Below are 21,229 nucleotides of genomic sequence, written 5' to 3'. Positions count from 1 at the left end.
TCCCTAATGAAATGAATACATGGAAGAAGTTTAATAATCCCGGTGCCTAATTTTTATGTGGCAAATTACTCAATTAAATTGATGCTAGACTCTGAGAGCAAAAAAATTTAATTGAAGTAGACTTTCTCATCAGTCTGATAACAAAATTATCTAAGAAAGAAGTCCTGTAAAAACAAAAATTCCAATGGCAAAATATAATTTTAAGTTACATAAGTATCTGCCACCAGAAACAATCATATAAAGTAAACTCAGCATTAATTTCAAATTGTTAACAGCAAAAAAGTTGCTGCTTACTACTTCAAAACAAAAACTGCCATAAAACTCACTTAGAAATAATTTTCATTCCAAAAGAATTATCTTGAAAATCAATTTAAGTTTCCTTTTAACAAGATACAAACAAATTTTTCTTTAGAACAAACAGAAACATATAAAAAAAATTTTTAAATGATTACCTTGGGAACAGGCTTCTGAAAAACAGTAGTAATCCATTTTCCCCAAAAGAAATATAAAAGACTATTATAACACTGAAGCTATCAAGGCATTAAAACCTAGTAATATCGGATCCCATTATAAATCTCTGCAACTGACTTTTCTAAGGCTTTTTGGGGCAAGTGTAATAGTTAAGATTTATGCAAATACTACTAATGTAGGAATAAAAAACAATCATGTAATTCTATTATGCAAAAGAAAACATACAAACCTTTGAGAAAGGAAGAAATACCAACTTTTATTCAATGAAATTGCTTTAAGGAAAAAAAAACACAACACATTCTTTTCTCTAACATGGAACTAATAACCCATTGAGAAAAGAAAAAGATTCAGAAATACGTATGAAGTAGTATACAGAATTTTCCAAGTCTTCAAGCAACATAGAAATCCAGCCACAACCTGACCCAGACTGTCTAAAAATTTATTAGAAAGGGTGCAAGGGAACAGAATTGGAGTTTGTGTTACTGAGCTTTGTTCTCTTACCTTTTCATTTTGCAAAAGACCACATTCTCTATAAACAAAAGAATATGTTGACAGTTTTAGGCAGGAAGATAGGAGTTTTCATGTATATAGTTGCCTAACCTCCATGCTGAAAGTCATGTTTAACCATAAAGTTAGCCTTAATTAATCTTGTAAATTAAGTTATACATTACAATATAGTTTATCCCCAAGTTCATGCAAATAAAGTATTTTCATGCAGCATTAGTTTCATGCAAAAGTGAACTATAAGTAACCTCTTCTCATTAAAAGTATATGACCATTCTTGCTTTAATATCAGAACTGAAATGAAAGACCACAAAAGATTAAACCTTACCTTTAAAATATCCACCATAAATTGATTCTCCACCTTTTCCATTACCTGCAAATAATGAGCTACATTAAACTCAAAATTAACATATAAATTATGTTTATGATTTATTTGCTAAAGGAACTTGACAGCTTGTAATGTTTGCAGATAATTAACATTTTAAGAATCTAAGCTCACTTTATTTGGGAGGTGGAGAAGAAGAGGGAGACTTCCTAAGTCATGCAAAGGAGGGCCACAGGCCTCTTCCATATAACTCTTGGCCAACAGGGTCTGAGGATGTGGTGCTGCTTAGGCCCTGCAGTGCTGGGGATTACTATACCTACCCCAGCTGTGCTGGAGGATTGACCGGGGTCACCTGCATGCAACGACTTAGCTCCTGTACTATTTCTCCGGCCTTATCTTCATTTTTAGTAAAACCTACCATAAAAAAATACTATCTTCAAAATGATCTCTTGTAACATTTGATTCAAACAGTAAGCAAACAACAAAATTCTGTAAGAATAAAAATAATCAGTGTTTTGGTATTCATTGTAAGGAAATTCACCAAGCAACTGTAGTATGAGAGCTGTATGAAAACAATATAAAAGGGCCATAGAGACAGCACAAGGATAAGACACCTGCCTTGCACACAGCTGATCCCGGTTCAATTCCCAAAACCACACATAGTTCCCTTATGCACCACCAGGAGAGATCCCTGAGCACAGAGCTAGGAATAAGCCCTGAGCCTTGGTGTGGCCCAAAAACAAAATAAATAAGACAAAAAAAATTAAGTGCTTTTAAAATATGTGTTCGACAACGATCTTTTAACCAGCAATTATTCTTATATTATACTAAAAGGGAAATAATATTTACAATTGAATACTACAATTAATTGTAAGATTGTCAATTACAATTAGACACTAAAACCCAATAACTGAGTTATACGAATATAACAACTGTTAGCTCTACCTTCACTGAAGTCCCCACCCTGGATCATAAAGTTTTTAACCACACGATGGAATGTAGAGCCTTTATAACATAACTTCTTCCCAGTTGTTTTCCCAAGGCCTTTCTCTCCTGAGGGGGAAAAAACAAAGTTTGGCTAGAAACATATCCTTTTATGAAAATTACTATCCAATTAATTCTGTATCAAGTTCCTACATACACACCCCTACACACACTTATATAACCCCAAATAAAAAGCATCATATAAATGTTAAACTGTGTTGTATAGACTGTAAGTGCTATCAGAGACGATTAGAAAATGATTATCATCATTCCAATAAAACTATGCAGAGTTGTTGCAAAGATTATATATGTATGTATGTATCTAAATATAAATCTAAAATTTTTTACTTGTTCTTCGTACTTGAAACTTAAAAGAAAAATGTAGCCACAGTCCCAGGATTTACAAAGCTATTTATAGTTGGGTTTTAGACATACTATGTTCTAGCACTAATCCCACCATGAGTGCTGAAAGCAATATTTTATTTGCTAAACTCATCTCAGTGTTACTGTTTTTTTTTTTTTTGTTTCTACTGTGATTAAAACAGAATACAGGGATTTAAACATGCAAGGCAAATGCTCTACCACTCAGCTACATCCCCAGCCCCTTAGGGGCTGTTTCCTTCTAAGGAAATGAATACCTACTTTATTAATAAGAAAGTTATTAAGACTATGTCATGACTTCTCACAAGAAAAAATTCATTTACCTGAGCATAGGCAAAGGAAGTTTTTGCATGTTTTTGGACATATGTCTGAGAAGAGTTGAAACATTATACGGCCAACTGAAACAAAACACAGAAAAAACAAAAAGATAAGCAAGTCAATTCATTTGCCACAATTTTAGATAGGATAAACAGAATAAATAGAATAGAATTAGAAAAACAGAATAAAGTTACCGGAATAAACCTACCGTGCCAAGTCCATCTTTATAACTCATTTACATTTTGGAAAAGATTCATTAGAAAAGAATTTAACCAAGTAACAACTGAACAACTAGTAACAACTACACTTCTTGTAGCATCCAGTACTAAAACACACTTTGTTACTTGAGAGTAGAAAAATACATTATGATCCCCAAAAACCAACCTCCCGTACAGTACAAAGTAAATGAAAAAGAAGTCTGAGATTCTATTTAACTATATCACAGAAGTGCTCCACACACATTTTTGCCTGAAGACTCCCTTAAACACTTAACGATAATTACTCTAAAAATGTGAACCGTGGGACCAGAAAAATAGTACAGCAGGCAGGGCGTTTGCCTTGCATGAGACCCACCCCAGTTCCATCCCTGTCATCCCATATAGTCCCCTATGAGTAATCCCTGAGCACAGAGCCAGGAGTAAACCCTCAGCTCCACCAGTTGTGGCCCAAGTACAGAAAAAGGAGAAAAGTGAACTGCATCTACTATTCTATGCCATATATTAAAACTCAGAAATTGTTTCGTTTTGGGGCTACACCAGCAATGCTCAGGGGTTACTCTTGGCTTTGCACCTGGTAATTACTCCTGGCAGTGCTCACATGTGGTGGTTCTCACTTCTGGGGACCATATGGGATGCCAAGGATTGTACCGAGGTCAGGCACATGCAAGGCAAACCCACTGAAGTACTGTATGTATCCTATATACATAGGTATGTACCCTTATCCACTGTTTAATGGCCCCTAAAACTCAGAAAATTTGAAAACAATATAAAAGTACACATTCCATCAGCTGTCAAAAAAGTAACACCATTACATAGTATATATTATGTAACATCTGGAAAGAGGGCAAAAGGTAAATAAAATTATTATAAAATAGTTTTGACTTTAAAGGCTCAATAAAGAAATGAGGTTTTAATTTAAAAATCACTCTTCTGAGTCACATTTCCCTCCTACAAAACCTTTTTTTTTCCTGACCACATCTGGTGGTGCTGAATATTTACTCCTGACTCTGTGCTCAGGATTCACTTTTGGTGGGTTCAGAGGACCTTAAGGTACACTGGGGATCAAATCAGATCAGCTGTGTGCAAGGTAAGTGACCTACCCACAATACTATTGCTCCCGCCCCAACAAAATATTTTCTATTATAAACATTCTATTTACCCAAAGGGAATTATAAATAAAAACTAACCAAGAATTAAGAATTCAGTACAGATACCAAATGATATGACTTACCATTAGGAAATATTAATCACTAACTTTAAGTACTGAAAGATTTTAGTACTTAAAAATTTAGTACTTAAGGGGGCGTAACCGGCACGCCCTCGGCCCAGATAAATCCGGAGCCGCTGAGCGCCAATCGGACCCTCTGCGCCTAAAGACTTTGAATTCAGAGACTTCTTACAGCAATGCACTGGGACTGTGAGCTGGGCTATGTAATTTCTGGCAGAATTTTCCCTGGACTTTATACAGAAATCCAAAACCACGCAGACGCGGCAGCGTCCGCGAGACTTAACATTTGTAATTGTCAGCAATGTGAGACGGTTCCTTTTGAACAGGTCTGACTTAGGGGGGAAACTCCAAATAATAACAGTAAGTTTTTGTTGAAATACTGAAGGTTTTTAATGTAGCAGCCACCTCTCTGGACTGTGAACTAAGCAAAAGCCCCACGCTGGCCGACGCGGCGTGGCGTACACCATACTATGAGGCGCGGGAAGGGGGATGAGGGGGAAAAAGAAAAAAAAAAGGGAAAAGGAAAAAGGAAAAAAAAAAGAGAGAGAGAGAGAGAGAGAGTTATGTACTTGTAACAGTGGGGCTACATATCTCTTCATTTCCAGCAATGAAAAACTAATTATCAAATGTAGTAGGTCTGTCTCTCTTGGTTGGAAACTCCAACAACTATAGTGAGTTTTGTGCTGAATTATGGAATGTAATCAAGGTAAAGAAAAAATGAAGTGAAATTCATTAGTTATACAGTAGGGGGTAGGGGGTGGGGCGGGGGGTATACTGGGGTTTCTGGTGGTGGGCACTGGTGAAGGGATGGGTGTTTGAATATTGTATAACTGACATATAAACCTGAGAACTTTGTAACTTTCCACATGGTGATTTAATAAAAAGTTTTAAAATAAATAAATAAATAAAAATACTAAAAAAAAAAAAATTAGTACTTAAAAATATTTAGTAACCGGGGCTGGAGAGATAGCACAGCGGGTAGGGCGTTTGCCTTGCACTCGGCCAACCCGGGTTCAAATCCCAGCATCCCATATGGTCCCCTGAGCACGGCCAGGGGTGATTCCTGAGTGCAGAGCCAGGAGTAACCCCTGTGCATCGCCAGGTGTGACCCAAAAAGCAAAAAAAAAAAAAAATATATATATATATATATATATATTTAGTAACCACTAAAATATTTTAATTTCTTCCTAGCTACGTAAGTCAGTTCCTTTGAGGATGAAACAAAGATACTGCATAACAGACATCCTTAAGGGACAAAAGGTAAATAATGATGTCCTATAAGAAGAGTTTCCTGTGCCAACATTTTTACCTGTAGCTTTTTCGACTTTTTTTTTTTTTTTTTTTTTTAGGGAGACTACCAACAGGGGTCGTTCTAGGTGTTGTTTGAATAGGGCCAGCTGCCTACAAGGCAGGTACATTAGTCCCTGTACTATCTCTGTGGCCCACAGTATTTTTTTTTTTAAAGTTCCCCAGTCGGATATTTTTTATTTGAAGTAATATACATTCAGAGAGATGTAACTAGTGGGAGAGAAAAATAGGGCTTCAGCTTATACTCACTCTTACCCAAACTATAATGATGATTAGAATTAAAGTAACAATATACAGGTAAATGGTCTGGAGCAATAGCACAGCAGGTAGGGCGTTTGCCTTGCACTCGGCTGACCTGGGTTCGATTCTTCTGTCCCCCTCAGAGAGCTCAGCAAGCTACTGAGAGTATCTGCCCTCACGGCAGAGCCTGGCAAGCTACCCGTGGTGTATTCAATATGCCAAAAACAGTAACAAGTCTCACAATGGAGACGTTTCTGGTGCCCGCTTGAGCAAATCGATGAACAATGAATGACAGCGCTATAGTGACAGTGCTATACAGGTAAGTGGTACCAAGTTCTGCATGACTGAGGCTTATTTACAAGGCCATGAATCAGTACATTTCAAACTACCCAGTTAGGAACTCAGGTGAAGTTTTAATGAAGTCAAACCTAATAAACAATTTCAAAACTTGTTAGGCAGAAGTGAAAGTGCAGTGGGTGGGGAGTTTGCCTTGCATGCAGTCGACCCAGGTCCAATTCCTGGAGCACTGCCAAGAGTAATTCCTAAGCACAGATCCAGGAGTAATCCTTGAGCAAACCCAGCTGTGCTCCCAAAACAAAAACAAATAAAAAAATCCTTCTAGTCGATCTTTCTAACAAATGAAAAAAAAAAAAGATAAAGGAAATTAAAGGGGAAACAGCATGATTTATGGGACAATTCAGAATTTTTAAAAATGCAATTAGTGAGGCCAAAGCAATAGTATAGCAGGGAGGGTGTTTGCCTTGCACACAGCCAGCCCAGGTTCAATCCCTGGCATCCCAGATGTTCTCCCGAGCACCACCAGAAGTAATCCCTGAGTGCAGAGCCAGGAGTGAGTAACCTCTGAGCTTCGTCTGTGACCCAAAACACACACACACACACAAAACCCACAATTAGTATCAGTAACATGAAATAACCACTCTTTATATTTTATAAAAACAATTTTCCAGTGTGTTTTTTTCATTAATTCTCATAAAACCCTGGGAAATGATTAGGTGAAGGTTAAGTTTAAGATCACTAAGTTTTGCAGACTTAGATGAACATACTTAGGTCTTTGGATTCCTCCAAGACGGTTATTTTTCTAGGATGTAAGACGTAATCAAAATAAAAACTTAGGCTTTTCTTTTAGTTAGGACTATATTAACTTCAATATTCTTTTTATTTTTTAAATCTATGCAGCCTAGGGATGTTGATTCAGTGATAAGAGTACAAGCCTCCTATATGTGAAGCTCTGGGTCTATCACCAAAACAAAAAAAGAAAAAAATATGTAAGAAGAAAGCTGGTTGAAGTTTCAAATGTTTTCAGTTTTTCCTATACATATGAACAGAAGCTGCAAGCCCTCTAAGTGGTGCAACGTCAAGAAACCAATAGTTATCAGTAATTTTTTTACCCCTAACTATGAAAAAGAAAAAACTTCTATTGAAGATTGATTTCTCAATCTTACGGGGGAAAGATTCTCAAAGGCTTTTTCTGGTCTCTAGTAGTATGTTAAGAACAAAAGAAAAAAAATAGAGCAAAGCCAAATTGTTCCAGCCTCAATATTATCGTGTAAGACTCAAACACTGCCAAATTTAGAGAAATAATTTTAAAACCAGTGGGAGAAAAAGAAAAAGATAAACCAGTTTTTCAAGGCATGACAAAGGCTTAGAATGCTTTCTTAATTTAAAATGTCTATATGCACTGAAGAATCTTAAAAAAAAAAAGGCCAGAAAAACGAGAAAAGATTATTTCTACCTATAAGATGAACTTTTAATTCCCACCAAACTAAATTTTAAAACATGGATCTACGAAATGAAATATCACATGACACATAACAATCAAGAGTAGCTTGAATAAAGCTTATGAACCAAACCATAGTTTTTCAACATCTGGTGTCTGTTAGTGCCCACACGGCAGAGCCTGGCAAGCTACCCGTGGCATATTCAATATGCCAAAAAACAGTAACAAGTCTTACAATGCAGCCGTTACTGGTGCCTGCTTGAACAAATCGATGAGCAATGGGATGACAGTGACAGTGACGGTGTCTGTCAGGAAGGCTGGAGAGATAATACAGTAGGTAAGGCATTTTTTCTGGAACACAGCTGACCTGAGTTTGATCCCTGGCACCCCATAAGGTTCCCGAAGCCTTACCAGGAATAATCTCTGAGTGCAAAGCCAGGAGTAAGTCCTATAATAAAGTTTCCTATAACACATCAACCAACAAACACGGGTATCTTGTAGGCAGTACAAGCAAAAATTCAGAACTAGGGCTGGAGAAACAGTATAGTAGATAAGGTGCTTGCTGTACACATGGTAGATTCATATTTGATTTGACCCCTGACACTACATAAGGTCCCCAGAACACCACCAGAAGTGATCCCTGAGTGCAGAGCAAAAGTGAGTCCTAAGCACTGGTGGGTGTGGAACAAAAAAAATAAACCCTCAAAACAGAGCTGTAGAGATGTGGCCAACCCAGATTTGATCCTCCAGCACCCCATATGGTTCCCTGAGTTTGAAGTGAGCACAGAACCAGGAGCAAATCTCAGCATTCTGGGTGTTGCCCAACCCCCCACTCACAACAAAACAGTCTTTTTCCTAGGAAAATGGAGTGGTTAAACAGGATTACAGGGTACAACAGGAACAGTTCTTTTTTCTTTTCTGGTGTTTTTTTTGGGGGGTGGGGGCAGTGGGGGAGACTGAAGGAGTTTGAACCACAGACAGCTGGCTATGCTCAGGAATCTCAAGGAATCACTCCTAGTGGTGTTCTGGGACTATATGTGACATGGGGAATCAAATATGGGTCAGCTGCACACCAGGTAAGAACCTTAATCCCTGTGCTATCTCTCTAGCCCAGAAATAATTCTTTAAGAGCAGAGAAAGCTCATTTTAACCTAAAAGTCATTTACAAATCCTATAACTGATCATACCTACTGTCATTAGACAAATGACACTATCATTAGGATAATCCTTTTTTTTTTTTTTTGCTATAAACTACTATAAGGACCAAAACTGAATAGCAGTACTGGTTCAACTGCCCTTCCTTCTCTCACACCACTAGTTCCCCTCCTTGTTATCTGACTGTATTATAACACCGTAAGTATGCTAATTAAAATCGTGGTCCTATTTAATTAATCCAGTACATCAGAGTAAATTCATGCTATAAAAATACAATCTATAATACAGGTGGTTATATTAATTATTCTAATTATTATGTAGGCACTATTATACTGCAGTCCCATTTGTCAGTATAAAAAAGATATCATTTAAATAGTTCAGTCCACTGAACTTATATAACTCAGGGTGAGAGACTGGAACAGAAGAAGCATTGAACAAATCTGGTCATACTACATACCTGCGACCTCTAGAAGCACTTTAGGATATAACTGCAAACTATTATTTCCATTTCACATTACAAATTTATACAAGTAGCCTACCCATGGCCATAAGTAGTACTCAAGCACTATCTAACTCTCAGGACTAATTTTTCGGTATCACATATAAACACATCACAATATTTAATTTACTACAAGTGTATTTTTAATTTCTTGGATGCATGTGAATCTTAAGCAGTAAACATATATGCTGATTTTTTTGTCTGTTTGCTTTTGGAGTGAAGGAGGGACCACACCCAGAGGTGCTCAGGTCTTACTACTAGTTGTGCTGGGGAATTTGAATACAGCTCAGTGGTTAAGTTCAGTACACCGAAATAAAGGTGGTTGGGGGGTAGGGGGCAACATTCCTCTAAAATGTCAAAATTATAAAACAAAAAATAAGTTATCAAAATCATAGAGACTAGAGAGCTGAATGTATTGCCTGATGCCAGACTGGATTTTGTACTGGGAGAATAAAAAATGCTACTCTTTTTAAATATATATATATATATATATATATATATATATATATTGACCAAATGACAAAAATAAAATATAGAAGTATAAATCAAAGTATATTATCTATGTAAATGTATGAAGTTAATAACTATCTGTGGGTTTCCACCAAATCTTCCCAGATAGACTGGTGAGGCTGAGAACTCTGGGGTTGTCTAAGAAGAGGGGAAAGCAATTCCTCTTTCTGCCTGAAGGCACAGCAGCCTGTGTCACCCCTGACACTCTCCAACAGAGAAAGAGCCCAACTCTACAATTGAACCTCATCAAAACTGCTAAGCCACCAAATTGTTCTAGATCTATGGCTCCTGGACCATGCAGCTGCTGCATACTTCCAAATTACATAGTACTGTCAGCCCAATAGAATCACAGAAAATCTGATGGGAAAGTTGCACAGATCACCAAGCTTAATGAGCCTTAAGAAATGACAGGCTCAACTGAAAAATCAAAGTAGATAATCTGGATTCTCTAGAGTAGTCACTGAAAAAACAAAAATACATTGATTTCAACAGAAGAATTTTAAACATGACACCATAACCATGCTGCCCAACCCCGAGCCAGGCTATTTCATTCCGGGTGCCCCACAGGGTGATACCCCTCCCTGCTCCAAGAGATCCAGCCCTGGTAGCAGAAAACCTTCAGAACTTAACCCCACCATACTCACTGCCACTCTCCACACTTGAGTGAACCTATTTCTAGACCACATAGCCGCAAATGATGCTTCATACCACACACCACCCATATTCCAAGAGTACCACACCACATCTGATGGGGTTCAAAGTAAAAGGCAACCAATCTTAGAGGGAATTTTACATATATATGTATATATATCCACACAAGACTCAACCTTTAACAACATGTTAGTGATCTCTTATAGAAGGACTTAATGGCCTCTGGGTGAAATACAACAATCTTCACACTCTTTCCTCTAAGGAAACTTTTTTGGAGCATTTTCAGCGGTTTTTCATAACAAACAATACAAAATATATTATTTCGGTTCAGCTTTGAGGGAGGGACTGGGGTCTATATACTTCTTTATAAAATAAAAAACTTAAAAAAAGAAAATGAACAATATTAAAATCAGTGGACGCACGCAATTTGAGGATTTCCTCACATTCAGGGAGATACATAGCATTTCATTTTCTTTTTTTTTTTTTTTTCTTTTTTTTTTTTTTTGGTTTTTTGGGTCACACCTGGCGATGCACAGGGGTTACTCCTGGCTCTGCACTCAGGAATTACCCCTGGCGGTGCTCAGGGGACCATATGGGATGCTGGGATTCGAACTCGGGTCGGCCGCGTGCAAGGCAAATGCCCCACCCGCTGTGCTATCGCTCCAGCCCCAGCATTTCATTTTCATACCAGCAAAGTTTCAAGTTAACAACCTAACAAGGTAAAAGGAACAAATCATCATTATCAGAAATAAAAAGACATTAAATTAGTAATTACATAAATTCTTATCACATAAATTTAACATTAGAAACGCTAAGCTAATTTCTTAAAAATCACAAATTCACTCCAGAATAAATAACAATGTGACTTAAAAGAAACAAAAATATTGGATAAAACTTTCTAAAATTTAAAAAGAACAGTTCTGGAGTTATTTCAAATGAAACTATCTTATCAAACCTAAAGAGAAAAATTGCTAAACAGGCATGGCTTACACACATGATACTGTAGGTCAAGGCCACTGTAATAAAGTGAATATTACAAATGAATGAGTTTTTTTCTTAGTGCATATAAAAAGTAGGGCGATATGGGGCTGGACAGATAGTATATATGTCAGTATATGCACATACAATGTACGTAGGACGTTTGCCTTGCACGCAGACAATCTGGGTTCAATCTCCCCACACACATATGGTCCTCTGAGTTTTGCCAGGAGTGACCCCTGGGCGCAGACCCTGTGTACAACCAGATGTGGCCCCCAAACAAACAAAATACATACTGTGTGGTATTCATCTCAATTTTTATTAATATTTCTGTTCACTCATAATATAGACTACATGGTCCCTCTTAAGGGATTTTTGCTCATCAATGTAAATAGATAACCACTTACATTTAATCAAGTGAATTATTAACTATATAAGTTGAGAGTAATAATTGTTTATATACTCAATGATAAACGAACTAAAGGTTAAATTCTAAAAGCAGGACACACCTCACTTTTAAGGGCCTCACAATGGCCCTTAAAAGTTATATAAAAATCAAGTATTTTCCAACTAGAAAACAGACTGAAAGTCCTACAAGAGATTGAATCATGTGAAATTGCCAATTCCCAACTTAGAACAATACAAGTGTTCCTTGTTTTAAATATAACTCAATGTTCTCAAGAGTGCTAGTCACTTATACCAGAATTTCTAAGAAATTACTTTGTATGTTGGGTATTGAAAATCATTTAACCCTTATCAAGCACATGTGGAGACTACTCACAATAAAGGTTACTTGAATTCTAGGATAAACATGTACGAGAAAAAAAGTAGTTTACTTGGGTACATATGTAACTCGTTTGCTTTACTCTTTTGCTTTACTTTTCAGAAGTCTGCTATTTTTACTGGGGGAAGGATTGTGCTGGGGCTACAGTCTGTACTGCTCAGAGCTTATTCCTGGCTCTGAGCTCAAGGATTACTCCTGGTGGTGCTGGGGGTGAGGGAAACCCTATGGGGTGCCTAGGATTGAATCGTATTGGCACAATACAAGGCAAGGAAAAAATAATAATAGGGTCTGGAGAGATAGTACAGCAGGTACAGCTCTTACCTTGGAGGTGGTCAGCCCAGATTCGATCCCCAGGCAACCCCATATGGTGCCACAAGCCAAGCCAGGAGTAATTAATGAGTGCAGAGCCAGGAGTAACTGCTAAGCATGCCCAGTTTAGTTCAAAAACAAATAATAATAATAAACTGCTGGTCTGAAGAAAGGATTCAACATACTAGATTATAATCTATTAAATTACAAAAGATTAAAAGATTTTAACAAAATTGGTAGGATCACATAATTGCTTTGCTCAAAACCTAATATCTTCCTGAGTCCTACATCCCTGGTACAGCCTATAAGACACTGCCTGCTGGCCTCTCCCCTCCCCAGCCATCCAGGGCTGCAGCCTGGACTCCCTTCCCACAACCTTTATTTTATTTTATTTTATTTTGGCTTTTTGGGTCACACCTGGCTCTGCACAGGGGTTACTTCTGGCTCTGCACTCAGGAATTATCCCTGGCGGTGCTCAGGGGACCATATGGGATGCTGGGAATCGAACCCGGGTCGGTCGCGTGCAAGGCAAACGCCCTACCCGCTGTGCTATCGCTCCAGCCCCACAACCTTTATTTTAATTCTGTCTATCAGAAACACTCTTCTCCACTGGAGTCATAGTGCATAAGGTTGCTTCACAACACTTGCTTCACATGTGTTGATCCCAGGCACTACAAATGGTTCCTAGAGTCAGCCAGGTTGAACCCTGAGTGCCAAGACAGAAGAAAGCCCTGAGCACTGCCAGGTGTACCCACAAACAAACAAAAATAGAGCAGAAATGCTCTTCTCAAAGGCATCCAAACCTCTCACCTTATCTCCTTCATACACTGGCTTTATAGCGTTCTCAAAGTGACCTCTCCTGACCCCTCTAGTAACCAGAGAGAATTTAGCAGTAAAGCCCTATATGGCCTAGCCGGGTTCAATTCCCTCCATCACACACAGCTCCCCAGTGCACAGCCAGGAGTGATCCCTGACCAAAGAACCAGGAGAAGGTCCTAAGCACCACCACCGATGACAGACAGCTAGAAAGACACACACACGTTCTCTCTCTCAAAAGGACCAGGAGAAAGCCCTGAGCCCACCAGCGATCACACACACACACACACACACACACACACACACACACACACACAAAAAATCTCTCAAGAGGACCAGGAGAAAGCCCTGAGCTCTACCAGAGATCACACACACACACAAAATCTCTAAAGAGGACCAGGAGAGCACCACCAGCGATCTCTCTCTCTCTCTCTCTCTCTCTCTCTCTCTCTCTCTCTCTCAAGAGGACCAGGAAAAAGCCCTGAGCACCACCAGCAATGACAGATACAGACACTTTCTCTTTCTCTCTCTCTGACCAGGAGAAAGCCCTGAGTATCACCAGCCCAGCGATGTCTCTCTCTCTCTCTCTCTCTCTCTCTCTCTCTCTCTCTCTCTCTCTCTCTCTCTCTCTCTCTCTCCCTCTCTCTCTCTCTCTCTCTCACACACACACACACACACACACACACACGAAAACAGTACCCCCTCCTGCACACCACTGCTGCATTTCCCCTCTACTGCTAGTTTTCTCTCAACAGGGCAACAAACGACAAGGCCTTTGTGTTCTTCACTGCTCCATCGCTGAAGTGCCCAAGCAGATGCAGCACAAACACCCCTCACCTGTCTTCTGTCAGAACTTGGGGGGGGGGGAGGGAGGGAGGGAGGGAGGGAGGGAGGGAGGGGAAGGAAGGAAGGAAGGAAGGAAGGAAGGAAGGAAGGAAGGAAGGAAGGAAGGAAGGAAGGAAGGCGCAAACCCAACTTTTATTCCCAGCCTAGCCCGACCCACGAAAGGCTCGTCTTCCCTCGCGGCTACCTGCGCCGCGCGCGCTCCCGGGATCGGCCCGTCGAGTCACGGCCCCGGGACCGACCGAGTCCCGCCGGGGAGGGACGACGGGGCGGAACGGTGCGGCCAAAGCCCGGGCCCCGCCGGCCACGGGCCGTCAGGAGATAAGTACGCGGGGGCCCACGCCGCAGGGGCAGGGCCCTGAGCAGCGTGCGCGCCCCCCGGCCCGAGACCCCTAGGAGGCGCGGGAAGAACTGCGCCCCGCTTTCTTCTCTTCTTTTCGTCAGGGGCCAGGCACCGGAGGATCCCGCGGCCGAGGGGTAGGCGGGGTTCGGGGAGGGACCAGGCCCGGGTTCCGAGCCGGGGGGGAGTGGCGCGCCCCCCGCCCCCCAAGGCCCGCCCGGGCCCCCGGCGCGCGCCCCCCCCCACGGCCCCGCTCACCCGGTTCCCGGTTGATCTCGATGTCGAAGTGGCACTGCGGCCGGTCCTGCGCCCCCATCGCGACCCGGGCGGCGGCAAGAGCTGGGGGGAGAGGGGGAGGAGAGCGGTCAGGGCGGGAGCCGGGGCGGGGGCGGCGCCGGGAGGGAGGCCGGGACGGAGAGCCGGGGGAGGGGGGCCGCCCACCCGCCCCCGGGGGTCCCTGCCCGGCTGCCCAGGCGGGCGAGCGCCTCACCTGGCTGGCCTCCAGCCCGAGCAGCTCCCCGAGCGCCGAGGAGAAAGCGCGGCCACCGCGGCCGGCGCCCAACGCCACTAACGGACCACCGCTGCCGCCCCGCCGCCGCCGCCCCCCTCAGTCACCGCTGCCGCCGCCGCCGCCGCCGCCGCCCCTCGGCGCCCGGCCTCCCAGTGCCACGCTAAATCCCGCGAGAGCCTGGACAAACACCGCGAGATCCTCGCCCCGGCGAGGGCGGGGGTGTGGGGGGGTGAGACCAGGGGCGCCGCGGGGGCGTGTCCGGGAGCGCCGGAGCCTCCAGTCTGGCTCTCGCTCACCTGAGCCGGAGCTCCGGGCCCCGCCTCCGTGGGCCGCGTCTCCGGGGCTGTCAACCGGCGCCTGCGCCCTAGCCCGCGCGGCTCCGCTCGCGGGCTTCGAGAGCTGCGGGGCGCACCTCCGGGTCCTCCCGGATGCTTGCTCTTTGCGGCTGGGGGCGCAGCCGTGTGCAAGTGACGCGATTCAGCTGACCCAAGAGATGGTGCAGGGGAGCTGTCTACTGCCTAGGCGCTGTGCTGTGCACGCAGCTGACCCAGTTCCAGCACCACACTCGGTCCCGCCCCCCGCCGCTTCCCCCGCCAGCACCACCAGGTGTTGCTAACATCCTCTTACCCCCACTGCTACCTGCCCATCATCATGGAGATTTTCTTGATTTTTCTAGAAGTTTGTGGTCTTGCCATTTACGTGTAAATTTAAGAGTGATTGGATTTTTTCTTGATGGTGTCAGAACTTGAGGTTCATTCTCCACCCCCACCTCCTGAGCCCCTAAACCTTGAAGGGATATGCAGTAGTTGCACCATCATTTGTTGAAAGACTCAATGGATTACTCAAAGCAATCCATTGAATTACTTTGGCTTTGTGTAGGTCTATTTCTGAACTCTATTTTGTTCCATTAATCTACATATCTTTTTTTTTTTCTTTTTGGGTCACACCCGGCGATGCACAAGGGTTACTACTGGCTCATGCACTCAGGAATTACTCCTGGCTGTGCTGGGGGACCATATGGGATGCTGGGAATGAACCCAGGTCGGCTGTGTGCAAGGCAAAGGCCCGACCCGCTGTGCTATCCCTCCAGCTCCAGTCTATGTATCTCTTATTCCAATGCCACACCAGTTTATTTTTGAAATAGTTCTTGGCAGTACAGCGGTTAGAGATAGTACAGCAGGTAGGATGCTTGTCTTGCAGGGATCAGTCCCAGGCACCCCAAATGGTCCCTGAGCCAGCCAGGAGTAAAGCCTGAGCACCACTGGGTGTGGCCAAAAAATTATTTTTTTTAAATTGTGAACAAATATACAGAACATGAAAGTTGCCATGTCAATCATTCCTTCCTCTTCTTACTTGAGCAAATCGATGAGCAATGAGATGACAGTGACAGTGACAGTGATCACTTTATATTCACTTAGACTTTCTATTTTTGGTTACTGTGCACCTTATCACTGTAACACTGTCTTCCCGTTGTTCATCGATTTGCTTGAGCGGGCACCAGTAATGTCTCCATTGTGAGACTTGTTGTTACTGTTTTTGGCATATCGAATATGCCACGGGTAGCTTGTCAGACTCTGCCCTGTGGGTGGGATACTTTTGGTAGCTTGCCAGGCTCTCTGAGAGGGACAGAGGAATTGAACCTGGGTCAGCCACGTGCAAGGCAAATGCCCTACCTGCTGTGCAAGTAAAGCTATTATGAATCCAAGTGTACCTACTTTTCTGAGACCTTATATCTGTTCTTTTGGATGTAGAGTAGAAGTGGAATTACTGGGATATGTACTTATTATATATATATATATTTTTGAGGAGCTGCCTCTTTGCTTATTCCAAGTGATTACACTATTTTATATTCTCACCAAATGTACATAATCATTCCCCTTTCTCCATACTTTGCTAACACGTGCTAGTTTTTGCTTCTTATTGTTTTTCATAATCCATCATCCTAATGGACATCAGTTGGCACAGTGTTTTGACTCTTGAAGCTTTATAATACATTTAAAAATCAGGATTATTTAGTTTCTAGACTGTGTGCCACTGAGCCACATGTGTAAAGGGCAATTTTCCATTGGCATTTCCATGCCATTAGAGATATGGTAGTCCTAGAGAAATGGCCAGTTTTAACTCCCTGAAAGTACAGTATCTCATTCAGAGCAACAATCTGCCGAGTTTCGGGGCTGGAGTGATAGCACAGCGGGTAGGGCGTTTGCCTTGCACGCGGCCGACCCGGGTTCGAATCCCAGCATCCCATATGGTCCCCTGAGCACCGCCAGGGGTGATTCCTGAGTGCATGAGCCAGGAGTGACCCCTGTGCATCGCCGGGTGTGACCCAAAAAGCAAAAAAAAAAAAAAAAAACAATCTGCCGAGTTTCATATCAACAGAGACTAAATCTAGAAGCTCCAATGTTCTTGGGTCTTATTTTGTTCACAGTATGACAGTAAACATTTACAGGTTTGAAAGAAGTGAAATGAGGAGACAGAGTGTAGGGCATTTGCACACTACCAAAATGAGTTCGATCCCTGGCACTCCATAAAATCCCTCAAGCCTGCCAGGAATTACTGCTCAGTAGAACCAGGAGTAAACCCTGAGCACTGCTGAGAGTGGCCCCAAAACAAAAACGAAAGAGTGAAATGGGGCAAGAAGGGGGACAGGGCAAAGAGTCTATATTGCAGGTGAAAGACTGAGAGTTTGAACCCTTGTGTTCAGATGCATTCCTAATCCTCTGGATACTAGTTTTTGCAGGTGGCAAAAAAATAAAAATAAAAATAATTTTTTAAAAAGATAAAAATAATTTAATGGTTAAATTTTTTTTTTCTTCTGCCTGTTGCTGATAGCATTTATATTGACTGAGTCAATTCATCCCGGTCTACCTGCCAAGGGTAATGCATTAGACAACTGGTATTATCCTGTTTCACTTTCCCTCACAAGATGCTGAGACAATGATTTGGGTGCAAACTGCTTATTTTGGAAGTGGTCCCCAAAAACTTCATTCAAGAATGGGAAAGAAAACAAGGAAGGTAGTCAATGAAGGATGCTGTTAAACTAGTTTACACAGTGGATGATTGAGGCTTAATCTTTCCGAGAAACTCTGGCAACGTGTGTGGAAAAAACAGCTCAGAATTGTCCCCATGCAGGGGTGAGGGAACGGAGATATTAATACAAGTCCTGAATCATTATTGGGTAGGAGCTATTTCCAGGATGGTAAGCCCTAGATTTTTCTGATCTGCTCTGTAGGGGCTAAGCAGATTTCTGCTGTCTGATTCCCGGTGCTGCAAACAATTTCTGGCATCACTACAACCAGATGTGTGTAAGCACAACTGAAAAGATGTGTGAGCACCTCATCCAGGTAGTATGACTTCTGCAGGCACACCTGAGTACCTCGGAAGCCCCCCAATCCTGTCACCCCTGGGCAAGCACTATAGTTATAACTGCATATTAACTAAAAGTGTGGACCCTGGCCAGCACGTGTGCAAGCACCACATGTAAAGGTGTTCAAAGCTTCTTGAGCACTGCAGCCAAATGTGTGAACACTGTAAGCTGATGTGCAACCCCTAGAAGCACCACAGCCAACAATAAATAAAAATCACCACGTGAGCATCACTGCCAGGGAGGTGTGCAACTTCCACTTATTGTAACAACAATGAATAGTCGCCAGAAGAGAGGGAATAAAAAATGAGAAGGGCTGGAGAGATTGTGCAGCAGGTAGAACATTTGGTTTGCATGTGGTCAATCCAGGTTTGATCCATCACACCTTATGTGGTCCCCTGCGCCCCACCAGGAGTGATCCCTGAGCGCAAAACCAGGAGTAATCCCTGTGCACTGCCTGGTGTGGCTCTAAAACAAAGATTAGGGATACTGGTATGGAGTATTGGGAGTTGGTTGGACCATAAAAACCTAAACCTGTGATAACTGGACCAAAGTTTAATGAATGAGAGCTAGATGTGGATAGCATCTGCTACAATTGGTCACTTTTATTTTTGTTTTAGACAAAAAAGAGAGTCCTGAATGCTCTTGAATTCCTGAAATTGAAAAGCAGAGACTTTTTCTATGAAATCTAAGTGGGACTTGATCATTTTGACATAGAATCTCTGCAGCCTCAATAACAGGACAATTTTTCTTTTTTTCTTACATTTTTTAATTTTATTGATTCACCCTGAGATATAGTTACAAGTTTTCACGTCTGAATTACAATCACACGATAACCAAACACCCATCCCTCCACCAGTGCATATTCCTCACCACCAATATCCCCAATATCCCCCACCTTTCCCACCCTCCCCCTGCCTCCATGGCAGACAATATTCCCCATACTGTCTCTTTACTTTTGGGAATTATGGTTTGTAATGCAGATACTGAGAGGTTATCATGTTTGGTCCTTTATTTACTTTTGGCACACATCTCCCATCCTGACCAATTCCTCCAACTATCATTTTCTTAGTGATCCCTTCTTTATTCCAGCTATCCTCTCCCCGCCTGCTTGTGAGGCAGGTTTTCAACTACAGAGCAATCTTCCTGAACCTTCTATCTACTGTAACAGGACAATTTTTCAGGCAACTCTGGTGCGTTCCATCCCTTAGACACACCTGAGAATGACCTTTTTTTTTTTTTTGCTAGACTAGAAGCTTCCTGAAAGCATGACCTAGTGTCCCTCCTCCTCTCTGTGCATCCAAGTACAGGGACTGAACCAAGGAAGAGTAAAGGCCTCCTTAAAATTAAAAAAAAAAGGGGCTGGAGTGGTAGCACAGCGGGTAGGGCGTTTGCCTTGCACGCAGCTGACCCAGGTTTGATTGCCAGCATCCCATATGGTCCCCTGAGCATGGCCAGGGGTAATTCCTGAGTGCAGAGCCAGGAGTGACCCCTGAGCATCGCTGGGTGTAACCCGAAAAGAAAAAAAACTTAAAGCAGCTGCTTTTTGTATTTGTTTTTGTTTCTATTTGTGGACCATACCTGGCAGTGCTTGGGAGACCATGTGGTGGCAGGAATTGAACCTGGGTCTCCCACATGCACAGCCTGTGCTCAGCCTGTTGAATCATCTCCCTGGCCCATAAATACTAAGTTTTTAACTCAATTGATGACCACATAGGTGACTACAGCTCTATTAATGAACTCTAGAGTTAAAAAAAATAGCAGCTGGAATGAGGGGTCTTTGCATAAGAGTTCTTGCTTCTGTCTGTACTTCTAGTTTCCTTAGTGTGCACATCTGGTTTCTTGATGTCCCTTTCTTAGTTGGAGTGCTACCTCCTCAGGTAGGTCATCCCTTACTCCCCGTAATCTAAATTCTTCACACAGACACACTTTAGTACATCGCCCCATTGTAATTCTCAGCAGAGCACTTATTATCACATGAACATTTCTTGATTACATATTTTATTATCTGTCTCCCATAAAGGCAGATTATGCTGACACAAAAATAAAGTTTTCCTAAGAGTAGGGACATTATTTGTCTTTTTCATTGTAGCTGTTGGGGAGGTCAGAACATGCTAGTAGATATTTTTTGTTTGTGTTTTTGGCCAGACTCAGCGATGCTCAGGGGTTACTTCTGGCTCTGTACTTGGAGATCACTCCTAGCAGGTCTGGAAGACTGTATGGGATTCTGGGAATCAAACCTGGGTTGACTGTGTGCAAGGCAAGTGCCTTACCCGCTGTACTACTATCCTCAGCCCCCACAGAAGATTGAGATTTTTTTAAATCAACAATTACATAACAAATTGTTGCATGTGACTTATGTGAAGTGGGGAGGCGAGATGTGGCAGACTGAAAAGGGAGGCTGCCCTCTCTACCCACCTTGGCTACTCAGGGACCTGTGGAAGTGCCTGAGGAAGTTTCAGACTGATGAGAGTCTGCTAGGAGTCAGTGTCTCACTAGCCCCTCGAGGCAGCTGTCAAATTGTGTCTCAAGTTCCCGTGCTCTGCATGGGAACTGGTCCCCAGCACCCATGTTCTTAGGTAGCTGTGGACTCAGGCTGGAATAAGGAATTGCTCTTTTTTTTTTCTTTTTGGGTGGGTCACACTCCTGGCTCAAGCACTCAGGAATTACTCTTGGCGGTACTCAGGGGACCATATGGGATGCTGGGAATCGAACCGGGGTCGACCATGTGCATGGCAAATGCCCTACCTGCTG

General features: G+C 42.4%; 1 protein-coding gene across 7 annotated transcripts in view; it reads right to left on the bottom strand.

Annotated features, from left to right (window-relative positions):
* Nucleotides 1-15,256, bottom strand: part of NKTR (natural killer cell triggering receptor) — a 51,866-nt gene extending 36,610 nt beyond the window's left edge. For 5 of the 7 annotated variants that reach the window (XM_055134717.1, XM_055134718.1, XM_055134722.1 and 2 more), the window contains exons 1-5: nt 15,091-15,256; nt 14,859-14,939; nt 2,989-3,063; nt 2,246-2,353; nt 1,304-1,348 (exon numbers count right to left, since the gene is read on the bottom strand). In XM_055134717.1, coding sequence (XP_054990692.1) covers nt 1,304-1,348; nt 2,246-2,353; nt 2,989-3,063; nt 14,859-14,916 — 286 coding nt within the window. In that variant the 5' untranslated portion in view covers nt 14,917-14,939; nt 15,091-15,256. Of the gene's footprint in view, nt 1-452; nt 471-972; nt 1,001-1,303; nt 1,349-2,245; nt 2,354-2,988; nt 3,064-14,858; nt 14,940-15,090 lie in introns of those variants that run through there. The other 2 variants (XM_055134720.1, XM_055134719.1) reach the window with 2 other exon arrangements.
* Between the last annotated feature and the right edge of the window lie 5,973 nt (nt 15,257-21,229).

The sequence above is a fragment of the Sorex araneus genome, chromosome 4 (assembly GCF_027595985.1).
Source record: "Sorex araneus isolate mSorAra2 chromosome 4, mSorAra2.pri, whole genome shotgun sequence".
NCBI lineage: Eukaryota > Metazoa > Chordata > Mammalia > Eulipotyphla > Soricidae > Sorex > Sorex araneus.
This window is presented reverse-complemented; position numbering and strand designations above follow the sequence as displayed.